Source organism: Maniola hyperantus, chromosome 15 (assembly GCF_902806685.2).
Source record: "Maniola hyperantus chromosome 15, iAphHyp1.2, whole genome shotgun sequence".
NCBI classification, from domain to species: Eukaryota; Metazoa; Arthropoda; class Insecta; order Lepidoptera; family Nymphalidae; genus Maniola; species Maniola hyperantus.
Genome location: NC_048550.1, coordinates 3449368 through 3462157, shown reverse-complemented (window position 1 = coordinate 3462157; position 12790 = coordinate 3449368). Strand labels below are relative to the sequence as shown.

Here is a 12790-nt window from a genome sequence, read left to right as displayed (position 1 = left end):
TTTGTTGGTTTATTGGTTTGTCCTTCAATCACGTCGCAACGGTGCAACGGATTACCGTGATTTTTTGCATGGGTATAGATAAAGACCTGCAAAGTGACATAGGCTACTTTTTATCCCGGAAAATAAAAGAGTTCACACGGGATTTTTAAAAAACCTAATTCCACGCAGACGAAGTCGCGGGCATCAACTAGTTCATAATTTATTGCAAAAATACACGTGAATTGGTGTTACAAAAAATTTTCCATAGTTTAAGTCTTTACTTCTGTTTGCAGTCCCCACTGAGTTCAAATTTTTTGTAATGGTAAAGTTTTTCTAATTCTTCATAGCCCAAGCTTCAAGTCATAAAGATTTCTAATTCACCATAATTGCCTACAGGTTCACCGCAGAAGAAGCGAGGGATTTAATCCAAAGGTACCTGACAGAGCACCCGGACCCTAACAACGAGAACATAGTCGGCTACAACAATAAGAAGTGCTGGCCGAGAGACGCGAGGATGCGACTCATGAAACACGATGTCAATTTGTGAGTAAACCTATCATTTAGGTATAAAAATTACCTTTTTTATCAACTTTTTCAGGGTTCCGTACCCTAAAAAAGGAACCCTTAGAGGAGCGCTTCATTGTCTGTCTGTCTCGTGTCTCTCAAGACTCGCCTAGGGAATCAAAATCTATAGTGTCTTTCAAGGGTCTGTTTGGCAGGTAGCAATGTCTTATAGTATAGCATAAGTAAATGAAAAAATCCGACAACCGCGAATTTGTGGTTAAAAAATTTGGAAAATATTAAAGTGTTATTTCTTGTACGATGGCTCGGAACCCTTCGTGTTCGACTCGCACTTGACCAGTTTTTTATCAGTAGCAGGCTTGCGCTTTACTGTGATTTGATGGTAGATAATGCAGAGAAAAATGCATTAAGGGGCATGGCAAGTCTTATATTTTATTCTCTTAGTAGAGCTTTTTGTAGAGTAATAACTACTGAAAAGCTGCTGTTAAATTTTTTCGGCAGATCAGACCTCAGTTGGCACTTATCAGATTTCGAAAATCTGACCCGACCTTATCTCACTTTTGGAGCCATGAAGAGATGGCCAAACTTTCCTATAAAATACCAAAAATGATTCTTACCACGGTATTTATTATTGTTTAACAGAGGCCGCGCAGTGTTCTGGGATATCAAAAATCGACTGCCGCGCTCCGTAACGACGATTCAATGGGAGAACAGCTTTGTATCTGCTTACTCCAAGGACAACCCTAACCTTCTGTTCAATATGGCGGGCTTCGAGTGCAGAATATTGCCCAAGGTAAGTTGTTAGCAGAAATCGAAACTTCTTATCATAAAATTTATCACAATGAATTCACCAATGTAACGATAAACAAGAACATAATATGTATCAGCAAGAATAACTATAAAAATAAAATATTTATTTATAAGAATTAACCTTTTAAAATTTACGACCTTCTAGAAAGAACCCCAACCTAAAGTTGTGTGCCCTATAAAATCTCTCAAATAGTTCTGAAATCTACAAAGAATGTCGTAGTCTTTATCTATATCCTTAAAGTATCTTCTTATTCATACGAGGTTTGCACTTATTACACACAGATTTTCTAGGTTATTGGGGTTTCCATAATATACACTTTTCATTTTACACCCTTGAATCTTAAGGATCATGTTAAAAGACAAATTATTATTTGTCTTATAAGCTGCGTACGTGCGTGTTCGCCTGCGTGCGTGCGTGTGTACGTACGTGCGGGCGTGTGTTCGGTGGTGTCAGCCATTATTTTTATGTAATAGTGCCGAAGTCAACACGAAGAGCTCTCCCACCGCGACGGCGTCTGGAACCTCCAGAACGAAGTGACTAAAGAAAGGACAGCGCAATGCTATCTTCGAGTTGATGATGAATCTCTGGCAAGGTTCCACAACAGAGTGAGACAGATTCTGATGGCATCAGGGTCTACCACCTTCACCAAGATTGTGAACAAGTGGAATACTGCACTTATTGGTAAGCAATCTTTAACAGAACCATTATTGTACTTTGAGCAATCCAAAAGCGATCTGACACGCCAAAATAATCTTCTCAATATATAAAAATGTTTCTACCTACATATGTCCGTTATAGACTTTGAAACCATCCAACCCGTGCCCAAAACTAATTTCATTGGTAGGCAATAATGCGAAGATGGTTTTAGACAAAATACAATTATTTTTAGTGTAGTATGACAAGCTGGGTATCCTCTATTCTATAGTTCTATACTAATATTATAAAGAGGTAAAGTTTGTAAGTTTGTTTGTAGGGGCTAATTTCCAGAATTACTGAACCTATTTTGAAAATCATCATCATTTCATCAGTAGAAAGCTAAAGCTACATTATTCCTGAGTGACATAGGCTATATTTTATTTCTAAAAAATTAGAGATACCTACGAAAATTGTAATAAACTACCCGTTTTCTAATTCATAGATCGATATCTACAAAATAGAACTGCATAATAGGCTACTTGACAATTTTTTTAAGTTGGTCTTAAATGGTTAATATTTGTCCTATTATATCAAAAAAATTAACACTATATTTTTTTGCGCCCTAAAAACCGTAAAACTTTAATTTAAAAAAATATTTTTCTTAGACAGGTGAAAACACTGTCGGCCATGTTTGGCCGATAGATTATCTGTGCTCTGACGTCATGCATTTGTAAACAACAGTATAACCCTGGGTTAACCCTGGGTTATACTGTTGTTTACAAATGCAAATGCAAATACAAATGCAAATACAAATGCAACAACAGTATAACCCTGGGTTATACTGTTGTTTACAAATGCATGACGTCAGAGCACAGATAATCTATCGGCCAAACATGGCCGACAGTGTTTTCACCTGTCTAAGAAAAATATTTTTTTAAATTAAAGTTTTACGGTTTTTAGGGCGCAAAAAAATATAGTGTTAATTTTTTTGATATAATAGGACAAATATTAACCATTTAAGACCAACTTAAAAAAATTGTCAAGTAGCCTATTCATATATTCATTCAGGTATTTGTTCTCAGGTCTAATGACATACTTCCGCGAAGCAGTAGTCAACACGCAAGAGCTCTTGGATCTGCTGGTGAAGTGCGAGAACAAGATACAGACGCGTATCAAGATCGGTCTCAACTCGAAAATGCCGTCGAGATTCCCGCCCGTCGTGTTTTACACGCCCAAAGAGCTGGGCGGGCTCGGCATGCTGTCTATGGGACATGTTTTGATTCCACAGGTAAGTAAATTTAAAAACAAGAATACTATTTTTGAAAATAAATAGAAAGATTTTATTATTATTATTATTATTATTACTTATTTATTATTTAATTAGAACGGCCATAAAGCCAATTACACTAATTAAAATACGAGTACAAACTAACATAAACATACTTACAAAAATTAACAACTTAAAATTATAAATTTTAAAAAGCAAAATTATAAATTTTCACAAAAGTGCAAGATCTGACCCATGAGGTCAGCCCATTTGTCAGCAAATATGTCACAGCGAGGGGACTCCTTCAGCAGTGCGTTGAGCGCAGCCAAAGTGCGCGGTATGGGTGACCTGGAACGCGCTACCGTGCGACTAAACGGACTTACGAAAAATTTGGAGCGGTGGCGGAGATAGCTGTAATTAGAGGGTGCATAAACGCATATTAAACTTAAAATATAATCTAAAAATTGGATTGTAATCTGAGGGTATAAAGTTGTTTAGACATTGTGGCTAATTCTGTTGTACACAATCTCTAAACTAAACTAAAATGGCATGTCTAAATCTATTGCTATCCCTTTCATAATGTTGCTTGCGGAAAAGGATAGCACTAGTTTTAGACCTGTTAATTTAGTTTAGTTTAGAGATTGTGTAGATTAATTTAATCAATGATATTATGTTTACTAGCTTCACAGTATTGCCAAAATTGTGTTTCTCCTGACACATTTTCAATTTTGTGCCTGCGACTAAATTCCAGAAATATATCCCTGAAATTTCGCGTAATTCATCCAATTAAATGAAACCAATTCTGTCCCACAGTCTGATCTCCGTTGGTCAAAGCAAACAGACGTCGGAATCACTCACTTCCGCTCAGGCATGTCCCACGACGAAGATCAGCTCATTCCCAACTTGTACCGCTACATCCAGCCGTGGGAAGCCGAATTCGTGGACTCGCAACGAGTGTGGGCCGAGTATGCCCTCAAGAGACAAGAAGCCAACGCTCAGAACAGGTTTGTCCCAATTTTTTTATGATCTTTCCTATATTCATTTTATGTGACGATCAATTTTTATTTTATTTGGAAACAATTTAGCCTTTGACTACAATCTCACCTGGTGGTAAGTGATGATGATTATTTCTTATATTTGATGTGATGAACAGCGTAGGGGTCCTGAAACCAGAGAGACCATGTGCTCTGGGGGCGACTGATGCCTGCAGGCCTTGCCGATCGCATCGTGCTGCAGTGTCTTTCGTCTGAGATGACGCTATCTGATCAAATAAAAGCCAAAAAAACCCTAACTAAGTAGAAATTATAATAGTTGATAAAATGTTTTCTCGTGAATTTGTAGGCGTTTGACTCTAGAAGATCTGGAAGACTCTTGGGACAGAGGTATACCGAGAATCAACACGCTCTTCCAGAAAGATCGACACACCCTAGCCTACGACAAGGGATGGCGCATACGTACGGAGTTCAAACAGTATCAGGTAAAAGTTCAACTTGATATTATTTATTCCTTCATTACTTTTTTCTAATCTGATTAGATCTTTCTGAATTTTTTCACTATAGCTCTAGGGTTAAATTTTTAAAAATCCTTTCTTAGCAGATGCCTATGTCATAACAGCTTTCTGCATGCCAATTTTCAGCTCGATCCGTCCAGTAGTTTAAGGTGTGCGTTGATGGATCAGTCAGTCAGTCACATTTTCCTTTTTTATATTTAGATTTGTAAAAACTAGTCATACTAGTTGTTTTTGAAAATGTTCAAAGGAGTCTGTCATATAATATTGTATTTGATTTTCTTTTCAAGCATTTTGTGAAATATAATTTTGTGTACAGGTATTGAAGCAGAATCCCTTCTGGTGGACCCATCAAAGGCACGACGGCAAGCTGTGGAACCTGAACAACTACCGCACAGACATGATTCAGGCGCTCGGAGGCGTTGAAGGAATCTTGGAACACACGCTGTTCAAGGGAACCTACTTCCCTACTTGGGAGGGGTTGTTCTGGTAAGAATTTATGTACTGACTATTATTTTTTATACAGATTTAGGGGTTACCTAAAATAAAACGCGTATGAATGTGCGTGCGTGCGTAAGTGCGAACGTGCGTGTCTAGGTGCGTGCGTACGTGCAAACGTGCGTGTAGATGCGTGCGTACGTGCAAATGTGCGTGTCTAGATGTGTGCGTACATGCAAACGTGCGTGTGTAGTTGCGTGCGGAAGTGAGAACGAGCGTGTCTAGATGCGTGCGTACATGCAAACGTACGTGTGTAGTTGCGTGCGTAAGAATTTGTTCTGATGGGCTAGTCAAAGTTTGGGTGGGAGTGGGTGGGTAAGAGATTGTGTATTAAATACTGTTAGTCAGTTTCTTATATTGAGTAATGGTTTCGTGTGAATGTGTGTAAGTGAGAACGTGCGTGTGTAGGTGCGTGCGTAAATGCAAACACACGTGTGTGTTCGTTTGGAGCTATGTTGAATACCCGTTTACTTGTTGCAATCGCTAAAGCGTAAGGTTTCAAACTCTGAACAGACAGTTCATTAAAATATCATACAATATTGTTTATGAACAGGTATGAAGGAAAAGGTTTTTGAGATAGGTGCCTTATACATATCTCACACCCGGCTTTACTCACGTGTTTAGTCGAACGTTAGCCCGACTAGGTTCGAACCCATCCGGGGTCCTTTTTCAAAGGGAGTCGGTTCGCGCACTTTCGCGGTTGAGACTCGAGAACCGGGTCGTCGGGTTAAGGAGGTGCCTTCTTACCTTACGTCTCTCTTGAACTTCATTAATAAATGATTGTTCACAGGGAAAAAGCATCCGGTTTCGAAGAGTCGATGAAGTACAAGAAACTTACGAACGCGCAGCGATCCGGTCTTAACCAGATTCCCAACCGTCGCTTCACGCTCTGGTGGTCACCCACCATCAACCGTGCCAATGTCTACGTGGGCTTCCAGGTAAATAATTACTTTTTCTATAGATTTCAGATTATTAACAAAATGAGTTTTAGCCATTTTAAGATACTCGATTATGTGCTCTTGTATCGCGGTGATAGGCTCGATCTCCACAGGGCTATATTATCGCGGCGATATGACGATAGTGACTCTGAACGAGTCAACGCCCCGGACTCGTCGCGTCGCGCGGCGATACCACTGCGTCTCGCGACAATACGTCGAATCTCGCGGCGAGACCGCCCTGGTCTGGCTCTTAGTTCATTATAAGCTTCTTCTTCTTCTCAATCTCTCTTGACAGAGTATTCGTTGCTATGAATTCTTCACTGCTGCTCGCGCGATCTCCCTATAGCGACTTCTGTTGTTGGCATTATGTGCACACACGTTTAGTATTTACGTATTAGCTTAGTACTTTTAAATCTTTAAACTGTTGAAATACGTAATTTTTGTAATTTATTGTCCATTAGGTGCAACTGGATTTGACGGGCATATTCATGCACGGCAAAATCCCCACGCTCAAGATCTCGCTCATCCAGATCTTCAGGGCTCACTTGTGGCAGAAAGTCCACGAGTCCATTGTTATGGACTTGTGCCAGGTAAGACCAATAACTGAAATTATTCCAAAGAATATAATGCCACAAGAGTAAAATAATATCATTTTACCCTTGAGGCTAAAAATGAACTTTTTTTGCCAAAATATTGACCAAAAATTAAGTAATTAGTAGTACTAATAGTAATAACTGCAGAATTTCAATAAAAATACTGTATAACTATGTAATTTAGTGTCCGATCGAAGATCGATTTCTGGCCGAAGCCGATTAATCGGTTATCGACACAAACTTCGACCAAAGGTTTTAATAACCCTAGAAATTTGGTTTACGATTGGCTAAAACTGAATAAAATAAAAAATTAAGTTTATCAAGACTTGTTTTTTTAATTATTATTAGAGATATAATAATTAAAAAAACAAGCAAACGAGCAGGCGACCCACCTGATGACTTGTCTTGTTAAACTTGTCAAAATATAATAATTGGCTCATTTTTCAAAGCTGGCCGAAGCCGTAGGTTCGGTTGGACACTAGCAAAAACGTATGTTTTATAGTACAAAATACTAATGAAACTTTCAGATTTTAAATTAAAAAATGTCTGCTTTTTAGTCTAATTTATTGTTTAAAATGTTCAATTATTGTTTTAAAAATCTTTACGTTTATAAAACTAGCTCAGCGATTTCTTCCGAAATCCTACAGGTGTTCGATCAAGAGCTCGACGCCCTTGAGATTGAGACAGTGCAAAAGGAAACGATTCACCCCCGTAAATCCTACAAGATGAACTCCTCGTGCGCCGACATACTTCTGTTCTCCGCGTACAAGTGGAACGTGTCCCGGCCGTCGTTGCTTGCTGATACCAAGTTAGTGTAAAGTATTACTAGTTTATAGATATAACCAAGTTTTAATGATTTCAGGCTTATTTTGCGGTTTTACGACATATTATAATGTAAATGACGGGTACATACCACGATTAATATGAATTAATTGTGGTATGTACCCGTCATATCAAAGTCAAGAGTGAATAGGCATCTTCTAGGCAAGCGCGCTCCATCTTAGGCTGCATCATCACTTGCCACCAGCTCTGATTGCAGCCAAGCGCTGGACTATAGTATTAAAAAAAAAAATTACTCGTTATTTACTATAGTCTCGTCGTGACCACGACTCGCGCAACTGGGTCGAAATATAAACAAATCAATATCATCAAATTAATTGGGTACATACACCCGTGTACTAAAGGCCATAATTATTTACCTGTTGACCCTTACCTCAAAGCTACCCAATAGACCCTAACACTCCTTTTTCCATTCCAACTAATTTTTAGCTAAACAATCAGTGGACTCTAAAAAGATTATAGGTCTCTAATAGACTCTTTGAGGACAAAACAAAGCTTATTTTAAGTAAAAATATTCCATCCTCAGGGACACAATGGACAACACAACAACACAAAAGTACTGGCTCGACATACAACTCCGATGGGGCGACTACGACTCTCACGACGTGGAGAGATACGCGCGAGCCAAGTTCCTGGACTACACCACGGATAACATGTCCATCTATCCATCGCCCACTGGCCTGCTTATAGCCATCGATCTGGCTTATAACTTGCACAGGTAACGTTTCTTTTATTTATATAAATTACGAGTATAGACTTGTATTATAAATACTATCTGTCCCGGCTTACTCACGTGTGTAGTCGACGTTAGCCCGACTAGTTTCGAACCCATACGGGGTCCTTTTTCAAGGGAGTCCGTCCGCGCCCGCGCCGCGGTTTTGACTGCGGGACGCACGTGCCGCTGCCCGTAGAGCCCGTTGTGAGGGTGGCTGGGGTGGGGGGGGAGACAGCTGCCGATCGTCTCCCGACAGTTCCTGCTGTTCTTCATCACTGGAACCGTCACCGAAATCCAGGCACGCGGAGCTAATGGTGTCCCGTCCCACGACTGATGCCCTTGTCTTAGCGTCAAAAAGCGGTTTCCACGCTGAGGGTAGCATCCATCCATTGTCACGATTGAAATTCGGGTGGCGACTAATTTCGATCGCTTCCCGTATCTTCCGCGGTACTAGAAACTTTTCCCGGGACAACACGGAAACCTTGTCGAATCGTATGTAGTGCGTCGTACCCGAATTCTGGATATGTTCTGCTATTGCTGACCCATTGGTGTCTACATTTTTGACGCTGCGTATGTGTTCCATCACTCTCGTCTGGATGTTCCGACTGGTCTCGCCTATATAGTTATGGCCACATTCACAGGGAATCATATACACATTATTTATAATGGAAATCACTCACGGTAGTTTAAACGCTAATATAGACTTGTAATTATTATTATTTTTAACTAGCTGATGCCCGCGACTTCGTACGCGTGGGTTTAGGTTTTTAAAAATCCTGTCGGGACTCTTAAATTTTCCGGGATAAAAAGTAGCCTATGTCCTTCCCCGGATTGCAAGCTACCCCTGTACCAAATTTCGTCAAAATCGGTTGAACGGTTGAGCCGTGAAAAGCTAGCAGACAGACAGACACACACTTTCGCATTTATAATATTAGTATGGATAGAATATCTCGTCTATATCAGAAGTGCTTCGAGTTTTCCAAATGTTTGTCTAATCTATTCTTGAACTGGTTAACAGAACTTGACATAACCACATCCTTAGGCAATTTATTCCATACGTGAACAACTCTGTTGGTCAGAAAGTGTTTTAATGGGTTTGATGATGGCAATTGATATTGTAGCTTCATATCATGTCCCCTAAAATCTAGGATTCCTTCTCGAATACATGCTCTCAAAATTTGGGACATTATAATAATTATTTCGTATTTTGTGAGTTTCAATTAGATCGCCACTTTCTCGCCTGCTTTTCAGAGTGCTGAGTCCAAGTTTTTTTAAGTCTGTTCATAGGTAATGTATAGATGACTATACATATAGTTGCTTGGCATAAACTGTATGATGGGATAATTACGTCTCACTCGGCGATATAGAGTACACACAGAGATTATGATTTAAACAAATTCATTGTCAACTAACAATAGACCCGACTACCTTATTTTGTGTCAAAAAATATGTAGGTGTCTCCTAAATTATTTATTCATTTTTAGTGCATACGGCAACTGGTTCCCGGGATGCAAGCCCCTCATACAGCAAGCGATGGCGAAGATAATGAAAGCGAACCCGGCGCTATATGTGTTAAGAGAACGCATACGCAAGGCACTTCAGCTTTACTCCTCCGAGCCAACAGAGCCGTACCTGTCCAGCCAGAACTATGGTGAACTGTTCTCCAACCAGATCATTTGGTAAGCTAGAATTCTAATACGGTATTTGACAACTATTCAAATCAGTAACTTTTTATCAAACGTCAAAACACGCGCTTAGTATGCGAGATTCTATGAAATACCGGTGGTGTGTCACGTCACAATCATTTTGACGTGCTTTTTTAGTTTAATCAATAATTTAAAATGGTTATTACACTTAAAACTAACAAAGGACGTGGATTTTACGTATTTTGGAAGACCATCTATTTTATATTCACTGAGTAATAATTTATTTTTGATGTAATCAATTACCCAATTCTAATTGTGGAACCAACTCACATTGGAGGTGTTCCCGCTAGATTTCAACATGGGTTTATTCAAAGAGCGGATCAACAAATGAAAAGCCGGCAACACATTGGTGGTTCCTCTGGTGCTACAATTGTACATGGGCGGCGGTTATCACTGAAAAATTTTGTTCACTTGACCATATCTTGTCATTTAATCGATGTATGCTACAGGTTCGTTGATGACACAAACGTGTACCGAGTGACGATCCACAAAACGTTCGAAGGCAACTTGACGACGAAGCCCATAAACGGAGCCATCTTCATCTTCAACCCGCGCACCGGACAACTGTTCCTCAAGATCATCCACACCAGTGTCTGGGCTGGGCAGAAACGTCTTGGACAGGTATGAAATTACTGAAATGAAATGATTTATTTGCAAGAAAACATTGTATAAGTCCCGTAAATTGCTAATGCGCGTGGCCGCCATTCTAGTGACGCCATTTCGATGTTAATGAGACATGGTTCCAGTGCAATAGCAATTTGCGGGACTTATACATAAGATGTTAACATAAAATTAATAATTATCCAATATGTTTCGTCAATTGACATGCAAAATATGTTATGAGTTTGTCTACATGATCATTATTGACCCATTAAGAATACTTCCCTTTTTTACCAACTTTTTCTTGGTAGAAGATGCTTTCTTATTCTACAAAAAATACTCAAATAAATTCTAGAGTTGTAACGATAGCTCACAGGTTCTTATCAAAATTGTAAGCACATTTAATAGAAAAACATAATTTTTAGGCATATTTTAAGTAAGAGATCATCATCATGATCAACCCATCGCCGGCTCACTGCAGAGCACGGGTCTCCTCTCAGAGTGAGTAGGGTTTGGCCATAGTCTACCATGCTGGCCATGTGCGGTTTTGTAGATTTCACACACCTTTGAGAACATTACGGAAAACTCTTAGGCATGCAGGCATGTAGTGCGACATACAATAGTGCAATTGATTGAGTCCGTTGAGTCTTACAAAATAGGATTTCTCAACACTAAGGCTGAAGGCTATAGAGCCCACTTTGACTTTGCTCAAAGACTCAGAGACTTAAGTTTCAAATAAAACAGGACAGATTTATGTCAATAATATTAAGGCTGTCTCATTTTAATATTGTTTTAAGTCTGAACAGTCAGAGTTTGCTCTATAGATCTCAGCCTTAATGCCCGTGCCTTGTGCCACTGTAAAATGGCAATAATTTTTATTCATATCTACTGTAACAGCTCGCGAAGTGGAAGACGGCAGAAGAAGTGGCGGCCTTGATTCGTTCTCTGCCTGTTGAAGAGCAGCCCAAACAGATTATTGTCACCAGAAAGGGAATGTTGGATCCTCTCGAGGTATGTCATATTTTATTATCGCTGAATCTAAAATATATAAAAGGAAAAGGTGATTGACTGACTAGCTGACTGACTGATTTATTAACGCGCAGCTCAAACTACTGGACGGATCGGGCTGAAATTTGGCATGCAGATAGCTATTATGACGTAGGCATCCGCAAAGAAAGGATTTTTGAAAATTCAACTCCTAAGGGGGTAAAAATATGGGTTTGAAATTTGTGTAGTCCATGCGGACGAGGTTGCGAGCAATTGCTCGCAAACGCACACATTTACTTTACCTTACTTATACTGATACGACCTAAACACAAGCGTGAGCCACTCGCCCTCGTGAAATGCATGTAAAGTACGCGGCCAAAAGTGATGAACATCGATATTTAGAAGGAGACAGCAGATTTGTAGAGCACTGTCTCTGTCGTTGAAACCGACAAAGCGTCATATGGATATAAGTGACAGAGACAACGCTCTACAAAGATGAAATGCCATTCTAAAGGCCGATGTTCATCACTTTCGGCCGCGTATTGTAACAATTTTTGAATTGAGAATCTATCAAAACGTCAAATTTATTCGTTAGATAAAGTTTATCTGGCGCCTTGAAACAGGACCTTGGTGGTTACGTTTTTCAAAACACGCTGTCATTCCCCAGGTCCACTTGCTAGACTTCCCGAACATCGTGATCAAAGGCTCGGAGTTGCAGCTGCCTTTCCAGGCGTGCCTGAAGGTGGAGAAGTTCGGCGACCTCATCCTCAAGGCGACCGAACCACAGATGGTGCTGTTCAACTTGTATGATGACTGGCTGAAGACGATCTCTTCATACACTGTAAGTAACAAGCTTCTGTTCTATAGAGTTAGGGACTTGATATAGCAATGACCCCGGACGCGCAGAACTGATGGTGCTGTTCAACTTGTATGATGACTGGCTGAAGACCATTTCTTCATATACTGTAAGTAAAGTATGCGGCAGAAATTAATGTACATCAGCCTTTAGAATAATGGCTTTTGTTTTGGAAGTAAAACATTGTATGAGGAGGGTGAATATAGGACACTTATAGCACGCGAATGGTCGAGATGGCATTCGGGGTGTGGGGACATCCCGCACACCCTAACAGGCCCCGCGCTAACCCGGTGCGGGATAGCGCGGATAACTTGCGGGAGTGCGGGGCGTCCGCC

At 40.0% G+C, this 12790-nt stretch overlaps 1 protein-coding gene across 2 annotated transcripts in view; it reads left to right on the top strand.

Annotated features, from left to right (window-relative positions):
• Prp8 (pre-mRNA processing factor 8) overlaps window positions 1–12790 on the top strand; it is a 32411-nt gene that overhangs the window by 15268 nt on the left and 4353 nt on the right. For both annotated transcript variants that reach the window (XM_034975992.2, XM_034975991.2), the window contains exons 15-29: window positions 376–522; window positions 1144–1294; window positions 1786–1993; window positions 3031–3236; window positions 4029–4219; window positions 4557–4692; window positions 5042–5211; window positions 6011–6158; window positions 6620–6748; window positions 7399–7559; window positions 8118–8309; window positions 9791–9985; window positions 10462–10633; window positions 11510–11623; window positions 12267–12440. In XM_034975992.2, the coding sequence (XP_034831883.1) occupies window positions 376–522; window positions 1144–1294; window positions 1786–1993; window positions 3031–3236; window positions 4029–4219; window positions 4557–4692; window positions 5042–5211; window positions 6011–6158; window positions 6620–6748; window positions 7399–7559; window positions 8118–8309; window positions 9791–9985; window positions 10462–10633; window positions 11510–11623; window positions 12267–12440 (2494 nt within the window). The remainder of the gene's footprint in view (window positions 1–375; window positions 523–1143; window positions 1295–1785; window positions 1994–3030; window positions 3237–4028; window positions 4220–4556; window positions 4693–5041; window positions 5212–6010; window positions 6159–6619; window positions 6749–7398; window positions 7560–8117; window positions 8310–9790; window positions 9986–10461; window positions 10634–11509; window positions 11624–12266; window positions 12441–12790) is intronic.